The sequence below is a fragment of the Typha latifolia genome, chromosome 2 (genome assembly GCF_019914945.1).
Source record: "Typha latifolia isolate L0001 chromosome 2, TyphaL0001v2, whole genome shotgun sequence".
In the NCBI taxonomy this organism is placed as follows: domain Eukaryota; kingdom Viridiplantae; phylum Streptophyta; class Magnoliopsida; order Poales; family Typhaceae; genus Typha; species Typha latifolia.
Genome location: NC_133087.1, coordinates 170,191 through 192,966, shown reverse-complemented (window position 1 = coordinate 192,966; position 22,776 = coordinate 170,191). Strand labels below are relative to the sequence as shown.

Below are 22,776 nucleotides of genomic sequence, written 5' to 3'. Positions count from 1 at the left end.
ATAGGAAAAAGAAAAAGAAAAAGGAGGATATAATGTGGTTAGGTTTTGAAACAACGGAATGCATCGTCGCCGCCCTTTCTATAAAAATAAAAATAAAAATAAAAATAAAAATAAAGAATCTTTCATTTCTCGATCACCATTTTACCATAATCCCAAGTGGAGTCAAAGAAAGACCGTCCCCCTCTCTTCGATGCATCTCACCTTCTTCGCTGGACTTTCGTCTAAGCTGGCGTAAGGGAAAGAGAGCGACGACCCCACGACCTTCTCAATTAACCAACCGTCGGCTTCAATCCGTGTCAACCCCGCGTTCTGAAAAAGAAGAAGGAAAGATCTTCAGTTAGACAACAAGGCGGGGGCGAGTAACCCCACTTCGGTATGCGCATATATAATCCTACGATCTTCGCAATTCTGATTCCTACTTACATATTTTAAAAATTAATAATAAGAGGAGAACTGACAAGGGGTTCTGATTTCTAGATAGGAAGAAGCGGGAGGAGGCCATCTCTGGGTAAACAAATTTTTAGTTCGTATTCTCCAGATTACAACCCTAATCTTTAGTTGATTTCGATCGGTCGCCTGACGAGAGTTTTGGAGGAGAATGATCATAGCAAAAGTTGGATGGTGAAAGAGTATGGACTTGATTGATCCTTGCAGCAACAGCAGCAGTAGCCATGACTCTTTACGTTGCTCGCGAGGCGTCCAAGGTACATATTTGCCTTGTAATTCTTCTTCTCTTTCCAAGTCTCTCTGGTCTTGCTTTCGAGTAACATCTTGGTTGGATTTTGAAGTTGGGGAGAAAGGTTTCGGCGGAGATTTCGATAGAGATACAGCTTCTTTTGGAGAAATGGAAGTTTCTTCTCGCAGGTCTCATTTGTCAGGTAATTTTGCTTCCAAAATTTGTTTGTGAAGCGAAATCCCTTGTGAAATGTCTCAATTCTGGTCTTGATTGACCAGGGTATGATTTAATTTGGGAATTTTCTTTTCCATTATCTAGTATCTTCATGGGTTGGCCGCTCGAGGAGTCCATTATCTGCATCGACCAGGACCAGTTCTCCAGGATCTTGGTTTCATGATCCTTCCGGTACGTACCATCTGGTTATCCCCTTGTCTATTTCCATTACCACCGTGACGAGAAGAAACAAACCTGTAGTTTTTCCTTAAAATTTCACCTGATTTACTTTCTATGTATTTGTATCTTCAGGAGCTTGGACAAGAAAGAGGTTACATCAGTGAGAGTCTATTCACCTTCATATTTCTCTCCTTTCTACTGGTATACTTCCTTCTTGTTCTTGTCTTTCCATGAAACTGTATTATGAAGTTGCTTTTTTTCAGATTTTCTATGCACGGTTACTTAAGCTGTTATCTGAAATTATTTCTTCAATTGCATTTTACTTTAGACTTTAAGTCTAATCATATTTTCCCAAATAAATTGTCTCTGATTCTTCTTTAATTTCTTCTCAATGGAAGAGCAGTTCATGCTAGATTATCTAATGCTTCGCCAAAAGGTGACTATTATATCCACTGCTTATTCAGCAAAACCATTCCTGTGGATTTAGTAACAGGCAAATGGGTGGAGAAAAAGAGCAAGTGTTTGAGAATTTAGGTTTTCATTGGTTCCATATTGACTAGTTCATTCATCACTCCCTGATTATCAACCAACACTCCTGCCTATTTCAGATACTAACATGCTTAGTTCACCTTTGCCGTAATGTCTACATGTTTCATCATTCTGACTTCATATATATATGTATATAAATCAAAAAAAATTTACACCACTACGATAACTGAATCAGGTAAATTTGTTTGGCAAAGTTCTCATGAATTATTCATTTAAGTTGACTTTTTCAGGGTTAATTGCTCTCATTAGTCTTTTTCAATTGAATACATCAGTAGGAATCTCATTGTGTTTCATCTGTGTGAAATTTGGGATACTGCTAGATGTTATTAGTGCTTTGTTTGAAGTCAAATGTGAAACCCTTCAGTGTATCTGAGATAAAGATCAAATTAGAGTTGTATGCTTTATCGCAGTTATTTCTTTAATTTGAAGCTGCAGGTTCATGTCTCTCTTGAGTGTGTGACTGCAAGTCTTAACAATGTTTTGTTCTCTTGCAGTGGACATTTCATCCCTTTGTCTATCATAGCAAACGCTTCTATACTGTTCTTCTCTGGTGCAGAGTGTTAGCCTTTTTAGTTGTAAGTACCTATTCTCATGCACTGTTTTCCTTTGCTTGTTGGTCATGCTGTGATTTATGGTGCAAGATGTCTCTTTCACAGGCTTCTCAAATTTTACGGATAGTTACATTCTATTCCACTCAACTTCCTGGACCTAATTATCACTGCCGTGAGGTAGCATGGTTGATTGTAGATAAGACTTTATTAGTGCAAAACTTAATAATTTCAGAAATCTTAATTTTTGAGCTCCAATAATCAGATACTTTTTTGTATCCAATGCAGGGTTCAAAGCTTGCCAGACTGCCGCGACCTGACAGTATATTTGAAGTGCTTCTCCTTAACTGTGAGTAGCCCTACGTTTGGTTTGATTTTAAATAAGTGTCAATGTAATGTCAGAATGCTCATTAGGCTTGTTCTTTCTTGCAGTTCCACGAGGAGTCATATATGGTTGTGGTGATCTAATATTTTCATCGCACATGATATTTACTCTTGTGTTTGTACTCACATATCAGAAGTATGGCAGTAAAAGGTATAATATTTGACCAGACCTACATTCAGCTCCTGGATATGTTTTTTTTCTCCTTGGAGAGTAGCAGATTTGTGAGCATACATGTGAGGAAATGAGGTACAAGGTTTTATCTTTTATTGCAGGATTATTAAGCTCCTTGCTTGGTTGACAGCTGTAGCCCAGAGTCTGCTTATAATAGCTTCCCGCAAGCACTACACGGTTGACGTTGTTGTGGCATGGTGGGAAAATACCTCTGTTTGAGTCGTGTTTATTTTTTTCAGCAATATATATTTGACTACTTATTCTTCTCCTCTGCAGGTATACTGTTAATTTGGTAGTATTCTTTGTCGACAGGAAACTGCCAGGTTGGTTTCCCTCTTGTGGACTGGTCATACGATAAACTTTTTAGCTCTCAAATAATTGTAGTTATATTGTCTTCTCACAGAGATGCCAGATCGTTCCGGTGGGTCTGCATCATTACTACCGATAAGTGTCAAAGAGAAAGATGGCAAATCAAAAGAAGAAAACCACAAGCTATTGAATGGGAATTCTGGGGATTCTGCTGACCGGGTATGGAATTTCACCAAATAACATTACTGTCTTTGGACTTAGATGGTTTTTAGTAAAAACAGTTACTGTGGAGAGATCTTTATGAGTTGGGAAATTTGATGCAACATGACATCACCCTAAGTCAGTGGCATCGCTTTACAAAAGAAGTAGGAATTTATGCATAACCTACTTTCTTTCTGGCTGACGTTCTCTTGTCCACTACTATTGTTAATTATATGCCTTTACTTTTATATCATATTTTTCTGACTTTAGATATAATTAAACGTTTTCCACAGAGGCCGAGAACACAAATGAATGGAAAGCACCAAGAGAATGGGAACCATGTTGATTCTGAGGCAACAATGAATGGTACATAGAAGATGGGAATACCATTGGATGGATGTGTTTCTCAAGAGAAATTCCAGAGGGTAAATGGATCACCAAATTACGAGTCTTGTATTAGCTGAATGGCATCAATGTTCATAATTCTATTTTTTTCCAGGGCTGTAATTCTGGTTTCAGTCTGTGACAGACTTTGCTTTCATGCACCATGCTGCCATGTATCATTTTCTTGTGACTATATATTTTTTTTCTCTATTCCTTTAGGCTTTTGCAGTAATTCATCATAGAATTCAAGGAGTTGGATAAATTTGTACAAATTCAGTCTTCATTGATCTATTCTTTGCACAATGTAAGTTGAGTTTGTCTCTCTTAATGCACACACTGCCTACAGTCGATACTTCATTACTGTTGGTGCAAAGTGAGCGAAACAATCTAATTCATCTCTTGGTGATTTTTGAAATTTGGAATGTATCCTCAGCCTTTGTGTTCGGTTACTAACTTTGTACTAAATTTTGTGCAGCCGATGCTTTGATCTTATATTTGTTAAAGGTATGATTGAGTCTGATAAATATTAATGGGCTTCCCCTTCACTTAAGCTTGAGTTGTTTTGTTCGACTCCTCTCCATTTCCTCAACTGTCAAGCTCTTTTTTAGGCGTAGTTTTAGCCACAATTCTCCAGAGTGGATCTTCACATCGGTTTGCGTGGCTGAGAACTTGAGATAGAGATAGAGATAGGTAGTGGTGTGCTGATGCTACGAAAAATTTAATAAATGCAAATGGCTTTCCGACTAAGCTCAACTTGTTCTAGTTTTGTACTGCCATTGATTTTAGAGCCCAAAGAAGCTGAGAGATTAATCCAGCGCTGTTTCCTTACTAACCACAATTTATACAACTTAGCATATAACGTTAGTGCTTCTTATTTTGTTAATGGTAGACAAAAGATTATATATGCACTTGCTATAAGAGTAATAAACAAAGAGACTTAAATTGTTTACCTGCAATTCCTTGGTCAGATCCACTGTAGGTTGTTCATGAGACATAATGATTGCCACTCGATTCGTCATATCATGAGTTTGCCAAGAGTTGTTTTGTTGCTTAAATTGCAACTAACCCCAATAAGAACACCTTATCATTAGATTTGACCTGCGCATTATCAGTCCTCCGTTCTTTTTGCCAATGCGTCCTGACTAAAGAGTCATCTCTAACAGTGTATCGATCATGCATTTGACATGCAAGACACAAGCATCAGTTGTAATTTTGAGTCACCAATCTCTCTGCTTTCTTGTATATGTCCAGGATTCACTCTTTTCTAAGTAGTGGTTCAACTTTATATCAATTTTCAAATGGAAAATAAGTGATTCCCCAGAAGTAAGGGAGGGCTCCTCCTTTCAACAATCTCATGTATCTGTAGTCATTACAACTACACAAAGTGTATAATATCTATGAGTTGTTTCTTCTTCTTGTTCAACTGAAAGAATTTAATAAGAGAATTGAGGAAATGGACATAACATGTGGGATGGCTAAGTGGGTGGGTATCCTTGGCACTAAATGAGGGCCGGGGAGGGTGGTGGTGGTGGTGGTGGTGGTGGTCCAGAGTAGACAAAAATCCTCCTCAATGTGGAGGGGCATAGCAGAAGAAAGATTGAGGGGAGGTTTGGGCACTGTTCCTTTGTTTACAGAAAAATCCAAAATAATTTCAATTGTGTGGGGTGAAGCATATGGGGTAGGTTCCATCTAGTGACCCATATGGTTGCCATTGTTGGGTGACAAAAGGAGGCTGATACCAACTTTGTCCAGTAAAGTAGCAAGCAAAAGCCTTAGTGATCTGCAACTATGATGGCCCAAACCAAGTGTACCATGAATCCTCTATTTCAATTCACCACCCGACAATATCAGCCACCACAACTCATTCCCTTCTCCAACCTTCTTTAATCCTCAACTGCATTAATTTACCAACGGAATGATAGGATGAAACAAACACACACAAAAAAACTCTTTATTCTTTTTTTTCTTCTTTTTTTTGGGTCTACTTCATTAATTTCGTTTCATCCAAAAATAAGCTAACTCTTTCGCAACGTTGGTGTTCGAAATATTGACGCATAGAACATATACAAGATTAATTCGATCGAAGCATCTCCCTGTTATGCATCTCAGCAAATTAAACAATTAAATTACAGGATCTTCAAGTCACATAGCATTGGCGGAATAATTATGTGATGGTCCTTTTTCTGGTGACGAGTCCTTGTTAAAGGTGCCTCTACACTTTCTTTCGCTGTGTCTCTTACACGTAAGAAACTTGTCATAGCTACAGGAGGACCACAGCGTACGTGCTTTAGGACTGCCTGTTATTTTACTAGAGGTACAAGAACCAAATCAACTCTCGCCTCTCGGGTAAATTTGTATATCCCACCACACGTGGACATGAGAGCGATCGTCATCAATCAACTTAGATATTTAATGCACACCATTAAGCCTTAACCTAACCCATGGACTAGAATATGAGGTTTGATACTGCTCAGGAGGAGGGTTTTTATTTATTAGATTAGATTATTACCGAGTTAAACATCATTTAGGTAACTCTGTCAACTTTATCTATGTGGGCATCCTTTAAAAGGGCCTATATTGCTCTTGATTTTGAGTCGACCCTTCTGTACCTAAAAGTATTGTAAAATCTCTCTCTCTCTCACACACACACAAACAGAGAGACAGAGAAGGGGGAGAGACAGAGAGAGAGAGAGAGTCTTGTTGAGTTTGTCATATCAGCAGTGGCTGGAGGAAGCATCCAAAGGGATCGCATTGATCCTTTTTGTTTTCTTCTTTTTCTTCGCAATCGATATATGGATCATGCAATCCTTTTGGATATCTCCTCTGCCCATTTCACAAGCGATTTAATTGTTCTCCATTACTCTTCACCACCACCTTAATTTCTTCCTTCAGACTGAAATAATATCTTTGGTGAGGATCACAGAAACAGACGTGTGTGGGTCAGAGCACTGCTCAGTTAGCTTACTACCATTAGCTAGCCTTGGCGTTCTCAATCATCTTTAATCAACTGCCATTCTCTTGTGATTCCTTCTCTTAAATTTTTCTTGGTATTTTAATTTGTTCTCTCGCCATTTGTTTCTTCTTTATTTGTTCCATACATTCTCTACATCTACTGTGATGAACAATGAAGGAATAGAACACTTTCATTTTTTTTACTTTAATATATTTAATTATAGCTCATCTATATAGTACATTCCATAATTATTTCTTGCAGGGATAAGTGACCTCTGATGGAGAGCATGGCGGAAAACTGAAAGAGAACTGAACTGTTGGAGAACCAATCAGGTGGTATTTCGACAAATTTTAGTAGCAAAACAAAGTGAGCATTGACTAATTTTTCTTTCTCTAGAATTTGTTAACTCTGTTTACGGTGATTCATTGATCTCTTGAAACAAATTCAAGCACCTCAGCAAAGGTAGAAAGAGGTACACATCGAAAGCCATCCCTTTTCAACCACAATCATATAAATAAACATCCTCACATCTAATACAATGCATATTAAGTATATAATCTCATTCAGGAATACATGACAGAGTTCTCCTTTCTTTTTTCTTTTCTCTTTTTTGCCTCGCCAAAACCAGACACAAATTTCATAACGGATTCCACCATAAGATGGAATGGTAATTATTCCTTACTAGACGTCTACATACTAAGCTCTTTTCTTTTTTATATGAGTTAAGAAAGAATCCATTCTGCTGTAAAAAAAAATAGTAATAGTTAAGCTGAAACAGGAGATGCCATCGGCGCCGGCGCAGCCGCTGAGTTGAACTTACTGAAGACCCCACCAGCGACCGGAGCAGACGCCACTCCGGAGCTCAGAAGTTCCACCATTGCACGGTGAGGGTTTGCACGCTGAGCGTCGCACAGGTCCGGCAGGAAAACACCTGTTCATGTTTAATATGCAATTGAAAAGAGATTGCTTCGCCTCTGTTTTTTTTTTTTTTAACAATATGGCCGCCAAAATTAGGATTAGCCAGATGGGCTAAGATGGCACGATGTTGATTAGATGATACCCATTGGGCTTTACTTACTAATTCCCTACAAATTCTGGGACCATTAACTTCAAGGAGCCCATTATAGAGTACATTAATTTCGTTTATCTAAATTTTTGTAGTTAAAGTTTAACTTGGAATTAGAGAGAGAGATTGCCAGGTTGGATCATTCTACTGTACATGAATTAACTACGGAAAAAGAAAAGAAAGAAGAAGAGATGAGAGTACCTTCCCCAGCGGCGAGGTTGAAGTAGAGGTCAACAATGTTGGGGCAGTTGTGGTAGCATGGGGGCGAGCAGAGGTTGTGGGTGAAGTCTGGCTCAAGAAGGGAGTCCGACGAGATCCCGACGGTGTCACGCTGGACGCCGCACGCTCTCACGCAATCATCCGACTCGACCCAATCCGACATCCTCCCCACCGCCACGTCAGACGTCCGACATTGGTACTCCGTGGGCCCTTCTCCACCAAGTGAGAGGCTGCTTTCCAGGATGCAGCGCTTCGATGACGACGAGATGGCGAATGCGCAGAGGTCTTGCGGCAATTCGTCACACACCACGCCACCTGAGATTATACATACATACGTACGTACGTACGTACATATGTATATATATATGATCAGGGGTAATTAATTACAAGGATTATGCAAGGTTCCTGCATCTTTGTACATACCGTGGGCAGCATGGAGGAGGAGGGAGAGGGAGAGGGAGAGGAGGAGACCCAAAGCCATGATAGGAGATGAAGGAGCCATTTGTAACTATGTGATCTCTTTCTTTCCTTTTAATTTCCTCGTTACGATAGGTATAGATAGATATATGGATGTTGTCAAGGATATAGATCGAAGGTTGGTGAGAGAGAGAGAGAGGTGTGAAGCTTTATGTATAGTTCGGGGAAACTTGTCCATCAACATATATAATTCTGGTTCAGGCGTCCTATTTCCCAACGTTTACGATACATTACGTGCATGACAAGCGTTTGATCAACTGAGGCTCTAATGGCCGACGCTCGTTTAGTTAACAACGATGGAAGTCACAAATTATGGCTTTGGATTTCACGTGGTGAAAGGTTCAAGGCATCTCTTGTATTAATTTGGGCCCACCCATCTGATATTCTGATGGATGCGGCTATTGGGTAAACTCACAATTAAGTTCTAAGTTGTTTGATATTAATCGACGTTAAAACCAAAGTGTCCAAGTCTTGGGAAAGAAATTTTACCTAAACTGAGATCCACTATCATGCAACCCACTAGCCTTGGGCATGTCAGCCAAATGAAATGATACCTTTCTTCTGCATTGGAAATTGGAATAAGCTAAGGGAAAACCTTTTATTACTTTTTTATGAGATCTTTAATAAAGTGCCTCCATCCAAAGTGGTGTTTATGTGTGTGTGAGTATCAGAGTATGTACTTATTTATTAAACTTATCCAGCAAACTTGTCCATGCGTTTAAACTTATTAATTAATTTTTCTCAAATCTATTTGAGAAAAATTCCATATTGCCTCAGTTTCATTCCAGAACTAACTAGAGATTTCCATTTTCTTCTTGTATCTCCCGCTGCTTCCCCTTCTTTTATGGCCCACTAACATTCCTCCTAACGTATCCAGAATGTACTGGAGACTGTCCTGTTCCTTCTCGTCAAAGCCCACAACTATTGGACCGGGCCTTTCCCATCCTCCACCAATCCAGAACATAGAAGAAACTACTAGAGTCCTCTCGCTTCTCCCAAATTGCCTTATAAATAACGCTCAACATTCCCATCGCCCTTAACACAATCCACAATCCACAAACCAATCACAACTACAACTAAAACAAAGTCTTTTGCAATCTCCTTTCCTTCGCCTAATTGGTAAGCAGATATGTCTCTAATCCGGCGCAGCAACATCTTCGACCCCTTCTCCCTCGACCTCTGGGATCCTTTTGATGGCTTCCCCTTCAACGGCAGTAGCAGCGGCGCCGCGCCCTCTCCTTCCCTCGCCCTTCGTCCTTCCCCTCCGAGACATCCGCCTTCGCCGCCACCCGGATAGATTGGAAGGAGACACCCGAGGCGCATGTGTTCAAGGCCGACCTCCCGGGCCTCAAGAAGGAGGAGGTCAAGGTGGAGGTTGAGGAGGGCAATGTCCTCCAGATCAGAGGCGAGCGCTCCAAGGAGCAGGAGGAGAAGACCGATACTTGGCACCGCGTCGAGCGGAGCAGCGGCAAGTTCATGCGGCGATTCCGGCTGCCGGAGAGCGCCAAGATGGATCGGGTCAAGGCCGCCATGGAGAACGGAGTACTCACCGTTACTGTGCCCAAGGAGCAGGTCAAGAAGCCTGAGGTTAAATCCATCGCGATCTCTGGCTAATCGAAATCCGCCGTTGCCCGCGAATATGGATCGGTCTTTAGTATATAGTCGTGTCCTTTGTGTTAGTATATGCTTCTGTGTAGTCGAGTGAGTATGGTGTTTTTGAGTGAGTCTGGAATCTTGTAAGGTATTTTGATGTACAAATAAAGCGCGGTATTGTGCTCCTTCCTCCCTTACAGCACTTTCATTTTTTACTTTCCTTCGGCTGATCCTTATTCTAGTTTCACATCAAATTTTAAAACTCACTTCCTATTTCAATAAGATCCAAGTCTGATGTTGAGCAATACCTTTGCCAGCAATATGAAATCAAAATGTGGGGTGGGGAAAAACTATCGACATCCGACTTGGCAAACTGAAATGTCTACACCTTATCAACAGGCAAACAGAAGGAGCAAGAATAGAATAAATTACTAATCTTATATAGTAAATATGATTATTCTAAAATGGTCAAATCCGATTTTAGAATAAGGTTGGACATTCTGTGTGCCTGCGATTAAACCAAGCTGTTCCCTGTCCATGCATATGGTTTTGTCTGATAACTTCAATTGTTCACGCAAGTATAATCACTTTGTGATGAGTCTAACGTCATCACTAGTAACACTGAGTGCCCGCATCTGCTTGCTGCGCCATACAACAATGACCACCCACCCATCTCAATTAAGCCAATTGCCCAAGAAACTAGAGCAACAAGCAATACATTCAAGCATGTCTACACAAATTTTCATGGCAACAAGGGCTTTTCATTCATTTGGCCCATAAATTAATATAATTATATCTCTAGATAGGCCCAAGGAATGCAATGACGAAATTTGGGCCTAAAAAGGAATATAAGTACGCTTCTAATTGGGCGGACTAGATCTTTCCTTGTTTGACCCAACCAAAGGAACGCAGTTCGAAACGGGTCGGATTCAAGGCAATCTGCTACACAGGACTGACTGTGATGCTCAGTAATTACAGATCGACTAAATAAAATGGAATGGCTTGCTGATGTATTACACTGATAATGCTGTTATATATCAAAATCATAATGTTTTACATTATGCTCTAGAACCGAAGAAACAAATGAAAGAAGCTCTACAGACCGTAGGACTCATGGAAACAAAACCAACCTCCCCACAACACTCTCTAATTCTCTATCTCATAATATTCCATCCAGTAATAGTGTAAGCTACAACTGGTAGTTGCAGAACGCTAAACTGTAGTCCCAATAGACGACTCACATCTCCAGATCCTCCTTCTCATAGTCTAGCTCCTCATCGGCCGTCGCATCCTGGTACTGCTGGTATTCGGACACTAGATCATTCATATTGCTCTCCGCCTCGGTGAACTTCATCTCGTCCATCCCCTCCACTGTGTACCAATGCAAGAAGGCCTTCCTCCTAAGCATAGCCTTGAATTGCTCACTCACTCTCCGGAACATCTCCTGTATGGAAGTTGAATTCCCAATAAAAATGGATGCCATCTTCAACCCAATCGGTGGGATGTCACACACCGTCGACTTGACGTTGTTAGGGATCCACTCGACAAAGAAGGAAGAGTTCTTGTTCTGCACGTTGAGCATCTGCTTGTCCACCTCTTTGGTGCTCATCTTACCACGGAATATGGCGGAGGCCGTGAAGTACTGGCCGTGGCGTGGGTTGGCAGCACACATCATGTTCTTGGCATCCCAAATCTGCTTAGTCAGCTCTGGGACAGTGAGGGCGGACGCGATACTGCTGCGAGCCACGAGACATCAATGGAGCGAAACCGACCATAAAGAAGTGAAGGAGGGGGAGGGGATGAGGTTGACAGCCAGCTTTCGGAGGTCAGAGTTCAGTTGGCCAGGAAACCTAAGATAGCATGTCACTCCAGACATGGTTGCCGAGATCAGATGATTCAAATCCCCGACTGCGCAAATGTTTTTTTTTTTTTTAAAATAGTCGAATAGCATAACAACAATAACAACAACAAAGTAAGTTGCAAGAAATTGGGAACTAACTTACAGCTTGGAGTCGTGAGCTTGAGGATTCTGAAGCAAATATCATAGAGAGCTTCGTTGTCGAGGACCATGCACTCATCTGCATTCCCAATGCACAGATAAGGTGGCATTGTAAGGCTCGACGACGGTGTCAGAGAACTTCTGCGAGGGAAAGACGGAGAAAGTAAGCATCACCCGATCAGAATACTCTTCCCTGATCTTAGATATCAGCAGTGTTCCCATGCCAGAACCAGTTCCTCCTCCAAGAGAATGGCAGACTTAGAATCCTGCAAAGTTTCAACAACATGCCCAAGTGAAAACATGATACCTATCTAAACATAAACAGAAGCAAGCAAAGTGAACTAAAAAAGATTATATACCCTGCAAGCAGTCACGAATTCTTTGCTTCCTTCCTGACAACATCGAGCACCGAATCGATCAACTCAGCGCCTTCGGTGTAGTGCCCCTTAGCCCAATTATTGCCGGCGCCAGACTGACCAAACACAAAGTTGTTGGGCCGGAAGATTTGGTCGTAGGGTCCAGATCGGACGCTGTCCATGGTTCCGGGCTCGAGGTCCATGAGCACAGCACGAGGAACAAAGCGACCACAGCTTGCCTGGAGATTAGAGTTGCCATTGTACCTCCTTGTCGCATCGATGCCGTGCTCGGCGCAGACTACCTCCCAGAACTTGGCACCGATTTGATTGCTGCACCGGCTTCCTTGGATGTGCGAGCCTGGAGGGGAAGAAAAGCAGTAGATAGAGGTGCGAGCCTGGCTGAGAAATCCAACAGACGACAGTCCAACAATTTAAATGACAAATTCAAACAAATATTGTCGCTGCTCTGCAGCAGCGAAGGGTGGAGGATGGAATGCCGGAGTAGGAGGAGGCCGGGAGAGGTTTAGATTTTGAGCATGCCATGCTTTTTGGGAAGTGCTGTTGGGAGAGCTTTTGGGCCAGGCAAGCAAAGCATGACTCATGAGGGCTTGATCAGATTAAAACTAAATTGGGCGGGTTCAAGTCGGACATAGGTGGGCGAATGATCAACTCTAGCCTTTTAACATCAATTTTACACATGTTATAACTACAAGCACAAAGCATTACCTGGCATGCAATTTCCCCAGAAATAGAATCCAAGTCAGTGCTTACAAGAAAAATCTAATGACTTTATAGTTACTTCTAATACATATACTCAACCTGATTCAAGTTTCACAAATATGTGATGAAAGCAATCGGATTTACCAATGCAACTCTCAGAAATTCAGACGCTAAATCTTGTATGCTGAGCCCCATAAGTAGCCTTATTAAGCAATGGAGTGGCCATCTTTCAAAAGACTTACGCCTGCTTTCCTCCTGCACAACCTACTTGTCAAGAACAATATGCAGAGAATTTCTATTAACTGAAATAATTGTTGATGCATTGCAAACTGGAGTCGCTTCTTCAAAAAAAACAACACATGATAATTATTAACAAAGATAAACGAGAAGACAATGGATAAAACAAATTTTCTCCTTCAGGTTATTATTGGACATATGTACGATATAATGAGACTGATTCTGCGCACCACTTACCCAGAACTAAAATAAGTTCACGTCATGAGAAAATAAGTTCCTTCTAGTAATCCTTGATGATGATGAGGACTACGACCACAAGGTATGTAGATAATTCCATGAGGTTAGCACCAGAATTGCACATAAGTAGTAAACTCAATATACTTCAAGGTACTACGATTACGACTATAATAACAACGACATCAACCATGTCGTCAGTTCCAGTAATTCGAGTTTATCTACTTGTAAATTTGGTTTACTCCCCGTTCACATCTTTTTTTCTTGTGAAATCAAATGCCATCGCAGCTTCTCTTTCTGATATCCCCAGCAGCAGTATTGGTGTTCTCTTTCCTCTCGAGAAATCTTGTACCCAAATAATCCAATTTATTTTAATTTCACTCAAATTTGTAAACAACAATAAGCATTACAGTCCAATCAAGGAAACCTATTAATGCACAAAGATAAGCAATGCCAGTAATCAGATAGTTTATACACCTAAGAAGGAACCAGAGAAATGCAATCAGGGAAAAAGAAAAAAAAATTTCATAGATAGATTTCATGAAACACCTGGAGAAGAAAACACTTCCAAAGAATAAAGACTCAACTTAAAATACACCAGCAGGATAATAATAAGAATTACAGATAACTTGCAATCTCAAGGATACTAGTAATCTTACTTGCCATGTTGCAATCCGATCTGTCTGGCAACTTTATTAAGTCGGGTCATCCTTGGAAAGCCCTGTCCGGATTCTCAGCGAATGATTAAGTAAAGAATTAGAAGTAAAAAAAAGAAGAAGTAGACTTTCTTTTCTTTCATTCAAACAGTTTTATTTTGGTTTGCCATCACTTTGTACATTCAACGCACACAACTTCAAAACAGCAATACACACGAAGATGCAGGACACCAGCCATCAAAGACACACGACACACAACGTAACCGTAGATCACCAACGTAGTTCACGCCATCACTCGCTAGAGCCTAGAAGTAGGACATTACGACTTACGAGCAAAACGGAGACACGCAAAGTACAATCCTTAGACGTCTACTTCCCTCGTAGGGCAAGCACTCAACCGGAGATCTCAATGGATTTCACCTCGGGCTTCTTGACCTGCCCCTTGGGCACGGTGATGGTAAGCACCCCGTTCTCCATGGTGGCCTTGACCTGATCCATCTTGGCGCTATCCGGCAACCGGAATCGCCGCAGGAACTTGCCGCTGCTGCGCTCGACGCGGTGCCAGGTGTCGGTCTTCTCCTCCTGCTCCTTGGTGCGCTCGCCGCTGATCTGGAGGACGTTGCCCTCCTCCACCTCTATCTTGACCTCCTCCTTCTTGAGGCCCGGGAGGTCGGCCTTGAACACGTGCGCCTCAGGAGTCTCCTTCCAATCCATGCGAGTGGTGGCGAAGGCGGAGGTCTCGGAGGGGAAGAAAGAAGAAGGGCGAGGGAAGGAGAGGGCGCCGCCGTTGAAGGGGAAGCCATCAAAGGGATCCCATAGGTCGAGGGAGAAGGGGTCGAAGATGTTGCTGCGCCGGATTAGAGACATATCTGCTTAGCAATTAGGCGGAGAGGAATTGAAGTGGGATTGCGAGACAACTCGAGTAGTATTTCTATGGCTCGATTGCTTCTTGATTTGCGTTAATGGCGACAGCGGGTGGCTGTATTTATAAGGCAATTTTGGGGGAGCGAGAAAACTCTAGGAGTTTCTTCTTAATAATGGCCAAGGCCACGTCTGTGTAGTGGAGTGGATTGGATTTTTTTTTTTTTTTTTTTTTTTTTTTTTGAAAACAGTGAGTGGATTGGATTGGAGGAGGGGTGGGGGGGGGAGGACCGGTCCAATATGCAGAGAAGGAACAGGAAACAGCGAGAGCCATCTGGTACTTTCTTTCGGTAGATACACGTCATCCCTCTAGTGGGAAGAAGGTCCGGTCCGTTAGTTTATGGGCCTTTCTTAGATGGGAAGGAAGAAGGAAGGAAGCAACGAGATCCCTCTAGTGGGTTTCGTGTGAAAACGTTCCTATATACAAAGATGTACAACGCGATTGGTTAAAGAAATAAATTCTATTATTAATAAGAATATTAATCTCCAATAGGCAGATTTTTTGATGCTAGCTCTTGCAAACTTATAGCTTAGACCGCATTAAATAAATAGAAGGGCATGCTTCCCTAGGGTTTTAAGGCAATAGAAGCATATTAGCATATAGTGTACCAAACTACATCGCAGCTTACAAGCAATATGCAACCAATTTCATATCAGTTGGCACAAATTCCATATGAAGGAACAGATGCAGAAATAGGACAGGTGAAGGTGAAGGTGAAGGTGAAGATGAAGATACATATAAGGTGCAAAACTTCAAATCTCTAGGCCACGCGAGTAAGTATCCTCTAAAGAATGATAAGATCTGTTTTAGCTATACCAGTCCAGAAACAGAATTGAGAAAGTAAGGACAAATAGGAAGAGCAAAAGGAATGTTCTGCTACTGCTGTTACGTGTGATTGCCTGAGACAGCTCCTTGTTTCCTCGCTCCACATTGTTTGTAGCTTCAACTGCCTGAAAAAGTATGGGTAGATGTGATCAGAAATCAGTAGAAATGAAACAAGCATTTGGAATAGACTATGCAGGAATTGCAGCTGGAGATGATTGATGAAAGGGCATAAGGGAGGGCATCAGAAAAAATATACAGATTAGATAGTGTGACATATCCATATAGATAGATATCCACTGTTATTTTTCCAAATATGAATACATTTATTGATATACAATGGATACTAAGGTTTGAAAACCAAAGTGCAAACATTATTAAGAACTGGATGAGGATGTATCTGTATTTGACACCTACATAGATAGGATATCACCTCAAAAATTGTGATACTGTACTTCAATGAAAGAATATGGTCAAGATTATCCAAGCATAAAGACTAATGAAAATAAACAGGCTCCTAATTCCTAACCTGTTCATACAAATGCTCAATCTGTTGAGCCTGTTGCAAGACATGTGTTGACATCAGATGATTCAGAGCTGACATCTCCACCATCTTAGTTTCTGTTTCTTGAACAGCATCAAGGAGATTTGTCAACTCAACCTGAAGAAACCTAGGATTAGATGAATTCTCATGCACCAAATATCAAAATTTGCACCAAAATTTTGTAAAAAAGAAAATCAAAAGTTCTCCTATGTAGAAGACCTGAAGAGCTCGTGTTTCATCATCCAGAAGTTGATCCTGAATTCTGATGGGCCCTGCAGATAGCTCTTGATCTTCAAGCTTAGGAAAATCAGATTTAGAGGCTTCTGAGGATTTGTTTTCAGGTATTCTCTGCACCTTTCTTCTTGGCATTCTTCTATTAATAGCATCTTGAAACCGTAGGGATCTGAGATGGTCAAATTGTGCAGTAACCGAGTGGAGGCGCTCACTCAGAATTAAAACCTGCAGTGCGTAAGGGTAAGCAAACAGAAATATTGGGATATTGTGTTCTGACATAATCAACCATCATGTAAGTATGTAACATTAGAGCTTGCAGGGAATACATATGAAGGTTCATAAGAGTCCTGCATCTATATGAAATGTGGCATGAATTACCTAGTAATTATCCAGTTACTAGAATATAGAAGAACAAGCTAATTGATGTACTAATGGATTATACATCTTTCATCTCATCAAAGCAGGAATGTTTCCAACTTTGAAGTTTTATCTTCCTTCCCTTTTCAACATTTTAGTAGTAGGAATGCAAGAAAAATATACAGGGTCTCTAAAAATACAAGTAGAACTTGATAGTTGTGAATAAAGCAACTAGCCTGACCAAAAGCTTTCAGAGCAGCAGTGCTACAGAAGTAACACTTAGCTAGTCATTGAACCAGTTGTGCAGCTATAATAAGTATGATCAATGAGAAGCAGGGCGCCTTCACAGGAGACTGAACTTGATCAAACAAATGATATTTGGCTCATCAATCCACCAACTAATTTAAACTGGTCAACATTATATCAACAGGGAAGAAATATAATAATGAAAATACTTTAATGTATGCTTGTAGCTCAGAGTTATCTCCACTATGAGTCTGTGGCTGACTGATCTCACTGAACTGAAAAATGAAGACCAGGACCCTATCATATTTCTCCCTCGTTAACAAAAAAGGAAGATCTTAAGGTTCTATATTATTCTATTCCAGATTAAATCATTATAAACCACTGAAACAGGTACAGAGAACTGTTTTTTTATTTTATTTTATTTTTAAAACAAATGCCATTTAAGGAATGGAGAAACGGACAAGAAAATACTGGATGACCAAACATCATATTGTGTAACATAGTAAGAAATGAATATAATAACCTCACCAGGATTATTAAGCAGAAAGGTGCATAAATGATGAGGGTTATACATAAAGAAGAATCGTTCGTACCACGCCATGCTTGTGAGCTACCATATCTGCATCAGAATTATCATCTCTCATGTGAAGCCATGTTCTTGTATTTGCCTTATTTTCTTCATCATATATTCTATTCTTAAGAATATCAATCTGGTCCTTGCATGTTTTTACAAAAACACCAACCTGAAGAGAAAATAAGCAATTAGAGAAAGATGCCATATGTCCTCGTAAAGTATGACTAGTAGCTCAGATTTTTTGGTTCCAGGCTCTAAGAATATACTATCATAATCAAAGACCATGCTGTTACATCAATTAAGAACTTTCAGAAGAGATACAATCTCCGGTCTAAAACTTCCTTTAAAATTCGTAATCAAAGACCATACTGTTACATCAATTAAGAACTTTCAGAAGAGATCCAATCCCCGGTCTAAAACTTCCTTTAAAATGTTTAAAGATGTCATCCACATATATCTAGCATAGAATTATTTGGCTTATGGCTAGTGCACATATGAACATATTTGGAACATGGATAATTGGGACAATCTCAAGCTGATTAGATGAAGAATTTCATAATTCAAGATAAAGTTTTTGTGCGATTTCTATGAGTTAACACACCACTAAACCAAATAATATAGCACAGAATCAAACAGTGTTGCTCATACAGTATAAGCGTATCTAAAGAGGAGCTGACCAGTCGCAAATCAATATAATCGTTTTAAACTTACTTCGTGCTCAATGTTATCCCTCTCTTGTTCCGTGGTGCGATGCAAATCCACATAATCTTTCCGATGCTTTACAATAAAAATCTCCAACTGCTTGATGTTTTCAAGCTGAATGAAAGAGACAAAAGCAGTTCAATGCCCTAAAGAACAATGATTTTACCTAAAATTCCAAAAATTAAGGAACTCGAGATCGAAGTAGGTGAGAGAGATGAGAGAGCCATAGGAGCTTGTACCGTCTTGATTGCCGATCTTAGGAAGGCCGACCTATGCGTTGGTCTGTGCATGATAAAAGATGCCATTGTTGCAGCCAATTGGGACTGCAAAAATTTTAGATTCGTTAACCATCAGAACGATCTCGTTATAAAAATTAATGATCTCTAATAAGAACTTTGGAATCAAAAAAAGAGAAAAAAAAGAAGAAATGGTCGTTACCAACCTCGGTGTAGCCATAGGAGATAGCTGCAACGCGAACCGCATCCTTGAAATCTTCTACCCTATCCCTGATTCTCGACATCACAGGAAGCGATGTATTCGCATCCGATAAGAGGATGTCGGATGGCGGCGACGGGAGAGGAGATCCGAGTGGAAGAGGGCGTTCTCCGTGGCGGTTACGGCGTCGACGGGAGAGCAATAGCAAGGAGAGGAGGGAGAAGGTGAAGGCAAAGCAGGGGAGGAGACCGGGATGAAGGAGGCTTGGGCTTGGGCTTGGGCTTGGGTTTTGGGTTTTGGGTTTTAAAACCTACCGTATAAATTTGAGATGGAAAAAGATTGGGCTTGGGCGTAGGCTTCTGGGTTTGGGTTTAATGGTGACTGTAATTGGATCCGTATAAATTAACACTGCATTCGATATTAATAAACATTGACGTGTATAAATACACACACAAGGTATCCAGATTGTTTAACATTGCTATTTTGCGGATGAAGGTACGTAGTAAAAGATATTTTCTACGGAGATTATGAGCAAATTAGATTAATCAAGAATTCACTCAACACCATTCGATTAATCGGTTGTGAAGTTAATTATCACAACTCTCCTATACAAGAACTTAAAAAGGTTATCCTACGATACCTAAACTACTAAACTAAATTAATGCTCCGCTTTTAGCAAAACTGGAAGCCTGGAAGAGTCTCTGTCTCGCCAGGCTATCCACTTTTCCAGTTAAAGCTGTGCATCTGCGTGTGAGGTGTTGTGGTGTCCATCTCTTGTATTTCTTGTGTTTCTTTTATATATTGTGGACCTTCAGTTGTGATCCTCAGACTTCAACTGGGCCTCCTCTCCTTGTTCGCCATTCTCACACAAGCATCCAGGTTGAGGATTCGAATGGAAGTACTCTTCCAGTTTGGGTGCTTCTCCAGGTTTTCTTTCATATGGCTCTCCAAGTCTACTGCTATTGGCATGAGCCTTCCTCACCTCTTCTTCAAACTTACTCCATGTAATTTCATCTTTATCCAGCTCATCTATTAGCTTCACCAAGCTTTGCCTGAACACACAACGTACGTCACAGAATTCACAGCTTGTTTAATTTAAGACAAATAACAATAATAGTAATAATAAATACCTATCAGGATTGATGGTCTTAAGAAATCCTTGAAATCTTCTATGGCCTCTCACTGCTTTAGCCATGTTACCATCATGAGTGAACACAAACACATCACTGTTGAGTGATACCATGTAGTCCACTGCAGCCAGCCTATTGTGGTACTTGAGGATAGGTTCCAACTCTTCAGCGGTAGCCAATGTGTGGTGGGTGTGAAGATTCGGGTATGCTTCTCTGAGAGCATCCATGCTATTGGTCCCATAGATTTGGCCAGCTGCAATGTAGATGATGGTTGTGGGAGGATACCCCAAGGCCTTAAGGAAGTAAGCAACTTCCCGGGGAGTCATCGGGCAACCGCCTCGAATTCTTTTCTCCGTGCCGTTGATCACCTTCTCCTTCCAGTGAGTCACTGAGTGCCGCAACAACCTCAACTCTTCTGCCTCTTCTGATGCCAAGTTGTGATCACACCCTGTGAATGCGAGCATGTCCTTCTCATATCTGCGAAACCCGGCCATATTGAACGGTATGTTACATTATATCTATCTACCTGTATATGAGCCCCTAAGGCATCATCATAAAGATCTCTGATCACCTGAGATGGAGTGCAATATAAGGGTGAGATAGCCTATCTATTATTTTCCTTCCGATTGATTCAATCTTCTCTGCGAACCGAAGTGCTTCGTAGTTCGCACGGCACCGCAGCTTCTGGATCCAAGGAGGAACGTCGTTGTTCGAAATCCGACTATCTGAATGCGTAAAGTTCACCACCTTATGCTCCTTGAAAGTTTTGGAAAGCTCTTCGTAGTAAGAAGTCTGATGTCCAAAACAGAGAAGAAATTATCATTGTCAGAGAACCACAATTAACAAGCTATTCAATTATTAGGAACCGAGTGGATTAGAGATGGATGGATGGATGGATGGATACCTTAGACCACGAAACTGGTGCTACTTGTTTAGGTTTCATGCTTCTATACTCGGGTGGCAGGGCCTCCACTATAAGAATATCATCTCTCAAAACGTTAATGAAGTGATTCACGTCAAATATGTCTTCGAATTTACTGCAGATTTGGTCAGGGTAATTAAATAATTAATGAAGGCCTCGAATTAGTCTTCTTAATTCGATCTTCATATATCTATCTCAATGGACCGTAGTTTGTTACCATACCTTGGATCTTTCCAGAAGGATTTGTCATCCAAGGAAGGGATGACTAGTGTAACATTCATAATCTTTGCTATGGCAACAATATCACTTATCTGCATTGATGTAAATTGGCGAGCCAGAGATTGAAAGGAACATCTAAATTAAATACGGAGAAGAGGACTACAGATATACACACACACACACACACACATATATATATATATATATATATACTTTACCCCCAATCTCATCTGATTCAATCCACCATTTGAGCGAACCAAGAGGTACCCATTTGTAGCATTACTAGTCCCTAAATTGGAAACAGATGATAGAAAAACAAAGCAGTCAGAATTGGGAGAAGATGCTATTATTAATTATTAGAGTTGGGCATACAAGAACTAAGTTAAGGACTTACTGATGTGATTGCTTGGCCGTTGAATACATCGAGAGTAGCCATTGCTTTCTGGTTGCATCCAGATGTCAGGTATCTGTGAAGCATCAAAGTTGCGAGTACGTAAAGAAATGGTCATGGGGGATTAATGTATGGGTATAAATAACTACGTCAAAAAAGATTTAATATTTTTTAGTTTCTCCATAGTAATGGGCGGGTTCGGACTTTTGGCTCGAAAAGCCGGGCCGGGATTCGGATTGGCTTCAGGCGGGCGAGAGTAAGGTTGACATAAAATAAAATAAAAAGAAAAACAACTCTTGTTACTATCAGTATATAGATATCAAAAATCGACAAGTCAAAACAACCAAAATAAAACTCCAAACAAGTTATAAAAACAGCCAGTTCAGATTAGCACCAAAAGTATGGAAAAGAGAGAGAGAAAAAGAAATATGTATGGCAATATACAGTAGAAAGAATCACAAAAGAAAACTATAAAAATAGATTATATAATGAAGAGCATGTTGGAACCTGCAGTATAGAATCACGGCGCTTGGGTGGGCTCATGAAGCTCTCATCCGTCCAAGCGAAGACATCATCCAGAGGAGTGGTCTGCTGCACCACGATATTATGCTTCTTCCCCAACTGATCGATCCGGTTGGCGCACCGTAACACTATGACCGTGAAAACGGCGAGGGAGATCACATACCACAAACCGCTTCTCGCCACCTTCCCGGCCATGGCGCTTGCCCTCCGCAGGAACAACAGCTTCAAGTCTGGATCATGCTCGTGCGCGCCGCCATCACCGCCGTCATTATCCTTCTCCGATAGAATCTGTCTCTCTAAATCCACGGAGTCCGACAGCCGCCGCCTCGTTGCGTTTGCAGTGCTCATGGAGGCGGCGCCGCGGGTTGTCGCCATCGTCAGGGTTTGAGAGAAGCAGCGGGAAGCGAAGGTGCTTTATTTTGTGGTGTCTACGGCGTCGTAACCGAATTTGAATTAGATAGAGATAAATTAGATATTCTAACTGAATATAGTTTCAAACTAAAAGAGAATTATATCTCGCCAAGATATAAAGATCTTAAAGCTCGAGCTGTCAAAATAATTCAGCCGGCTCCGGCTCGATTAAGCTCGACTCAAAAATTAGCTGAACCAAACTTAATTTTTAAAAATAAT

General features: G+C 40.9%; 6 protein-coding genes, 1 long non-coding RNA gene and 1 pseudogene across 10 annotated transcripts; 3 read left to right on the top strand and 5 right to left on the bottom strand.

Annotated features, from left to right (window-relative positions):
• Window positions 1-55: 55 nt before the first annotated feature.
• LOC140781513 (phosphatidylinositol:ceramide inositolphosphotransferase-like) lies at window positions 56-3,888 on the top strand. 4 transcript variants are annotated; one of them, XR_012107712.1, is made up of 14 exons: window positions 56-373; window positions 478-704; window positions 789-878; window positions 995-1,081; window positions 1,202-1,270; window positions 2,113-2,193; window positions 2,275-2,346; window positions 2,455-2,515; window positions 2,599-2,701; window positions 2,824-2,919; window positions 2,999-3,045; window positions 3,126-3,250; window positions 3,526-3,657; window positions 3,732-3,888. XR_012107712.1 is itself a non-coding variant. In XM_073127518.1 (13 exons), exons 2-13 carry the CDS (start codon window positions 672-674, stop codon window positions 3,604-3,606), a joined length of 945 nt encoding a protein of 314 aa, XP_072983619.1. In that variant the 5' UTR covers window positions 155-373; window positions 478-671; the 3' UTR covers window positions 3,607-3,888. The 4 variants fall into 4 exon arrangements, 2 of the variants coding, with proteins under 2 accessions (XP_072983619.1, XP_072983618.1); XM_073127518.1 differs by having other exon boundaries at window positions 155-373; window positions 3,526-3,888; XR_012107711.1 differs by lacking the exon at window positions 56-373 and having other exon boundaries at window positions 376-704.
• A 2,225-nt stretch (window positions 3,889-6,113) lies between these two features.
• On the top strand, window positions 6,114-8,548 carry LOC140781598 (uncharacterized). Its single transcript, XR_012107716.1, has 2 exons — window positions 6,114-6,663; window positions 6,831-8,548. It is a non-coding gene; the product is annotated as an uncharacterized lncRNA (long non-coding RNA).
• Window positions 7,063-8,612, bottom strand: LOC140781596 (uncharacterized). Its single transcript, XM_073127647.1, has 3 exons — window positions 8,278-8,612; window positions 7,837-8,169; window positions 7,063-7,500 (listed from the first exon to the last, which is right to left on the bottom strand). Exons 1-3 carry the CDS (start codon window positions 8,354-8,356, stop codon window positions 7,334-7,336), a joined length of 579 nt encoding a protein of 192 aa, XP_072983748.1. The 5' UTR covers window positions 8,357-8,612; the 3' UTR covers window positions 7,063-7,333.
• Window positions 8,613-9,359: 747 nt separating this feature from the next.
• Window positions 9,360-10,110, top strand: LOC140781595 (17.9 kDa class I heat shock protein-like). The gene is given in 2 exon segments (XM_073127646.1): window positions 9,360-9,580; window positions 9,583-10,110. Coding segments are annotated over 2 exon segments (483 nt in total). The 5' UTR covers window positions 9,360-9,460; the 3' UTR covers window positions 9,946-10,110.
• An 804-nt stretch (window positions 10,111-10,914) lies between these two features.
• On the bottom strand, window positions 10,915-12,710 carry LOC140781318 (tubulin beta-2 chain-like; annotated as a pseudogene).
• A 1,544-nt stretch (window positions 12,711-14,254) lies between these two features.
• LOC140781594 (17.9 kDa class I heat shock protein-like) lies at window positions 14,255-15,247 on the bottom strand. Its single transcript, XM_073127645.1, has one exon. The coding sequence runs from the start codon at window positions 14,991-14,993 to the stop codon at window positions 14,520-14,522; it is 474 nt and encodes a 157-aa protein (XP_072983746.1). The 5' UTR covers window positions 14,994-15,247; the 3' UTR covers window positions 14,255-14,519.
• Window positions 15,248-15,672: 425 nt separating this feature from the next.
• On the bottom strand, window positions 15,673-19,240 carry LOC140781593 (syntaxin-81). Its single transcript, XM_073127644.1, has 7 exons — window positions 18,970-19,240; window positions 18,767-18,850; window positions 18,537-18,641; window positions 17,845-17,994; window positions 16,634-16,873; window positions 16,400-16,531; window positions 15,673-15,998 (listed from the first exon to the last, which is right to left on the bottom strand). The coding sequence occupies exons 1-7, from the start codon at window positions 19,045-19,047 to the stop codon at window positions 15,855-15,857; spliced, it is 933 nt and encodes a 310-aa protein (XP_072983745.1). The 5' UTR covers window positions 19,048-19,240; the 3' UTR covers window positions 15,673-15,854.
• Window positions 19,241-19,773: 533 nt separating this feature from the next.
• LOC140781317 (O-fucosyltransferase 19-like) lies at window positions 19,774-22,521 on the bottom strand. Its single transcript, XM_073127252.1, has 8 exons — window positions 22,132-22,521; window positions 21,628-21,700; window positions 21,452-21,522; window positions 21,237-21,325; window positions 20,997-21,129; window positions 20,664-20,884; window positions 20,093-20,569; window positions 19,774-20,014 (listed from the first exon to the last, which is right to left on the bottom strand). The coding sequence occupies exons 1-8, from the start codon at window positions 22,519-22,521 to the stop codon at window positions 19,774-19,776; spliced, it is 1,695 nt and encodes a 564-aa protein (XP_072983353.1).
• Between the last annotated feature and the right edge of the window lie 255 nt (window positions 22,522-22,776).

Bases quoted from the DNA above. Each gene is read 5' to 3' on its own strand.
- LOC140781593 (XM_073127644.1), bottom strand. From the start codon at position 19,047: ATGTCGAGAATCAGGGATAGGGTAGAAGATTTCAAGGATGCGGTTCGC. The intron at 17,995-18,536 runs GTAAGTTTAAAA...TTTTCTCTTCAG, and splicing joins GGGATAACATTGAGCACGAA to GTTGGTGTTTTTGTAAAAAC. The intron at 16,532-16,633 runs GTCTTCTACATA...AGGTTTCTTCAG, and splicing joins ATGAAACACGAGCTCTTCAG to GTTGAGTTGACAAATCTCCT.
- LOC140781317 (XM_073127252.1), bottom strand. From the start codon at position 22,521: ATGGCGACAACCCGCGGCGCCGCCTCCATGAGCACTGCAAACGCAACG. The intron at 21,523-21,627 runs GTAAGTCCTTAA...TTTCCAATTTAG, and splicing joins ACGGCCAAGCAATCACATCA to GGACTAGTAATGCTACAAAT. The intron at 20,570-20,663 runs GTGATCAGAGAT...CGGGTTTCGCAG, and splicing joins TATATTGCACTCCATCTCAG to ATATGAGAAGGACATGCTCG.
- LOC140781513 (XM_073127518.1), top strand. From the start codon at position 672: ATGACTCTTTACGTTGCTCGCGAGGCGTCCAAG. The intron at 705-788 runs GTACATATTTGC...TGGATTTTGAAG, and splicing joins TTGCTCGCGAGGCGTCCAAG to TTGGGGAGAAAGGTTTCGGC. The intron at 2,920-2,998 runs GTGGGAAAATAC...TCTCCTCTGCAG, and splicing joins GTTGACGTTGTTGTGGCATG to GTATACTGTTAATTTGGTAG.
- LOC140781596 (XM_073127647.1), bottom strand. From the start codon at position 8,356: ATGGCTCCTTCATCTCCTATCATGGCTTTGGGTCTCCTCCTCTCCCTC. The intron at 8,170-8,277 runs GTATGTACAAAG...GTATAATCTCAG, and splicing joins CCTCCTCCATGCTGCCCACG to GTGGCGTGGTGTGTGACGAA. The intron at 7,501-7,836 runs GTACTCTCATCT...AAACATGAACAG, and splicing joins CAACCTCGCCGCTGGGGAAG to GTGTTTTCCTGCCGGACCTG.
- LOC140781594 (XM_073127645.1), bottom strand. From the start codon at position 14,993: ATGTCTCTAATCCGGCGCAGCAACATCTTCGACCCCTTCTCCCTCGAC.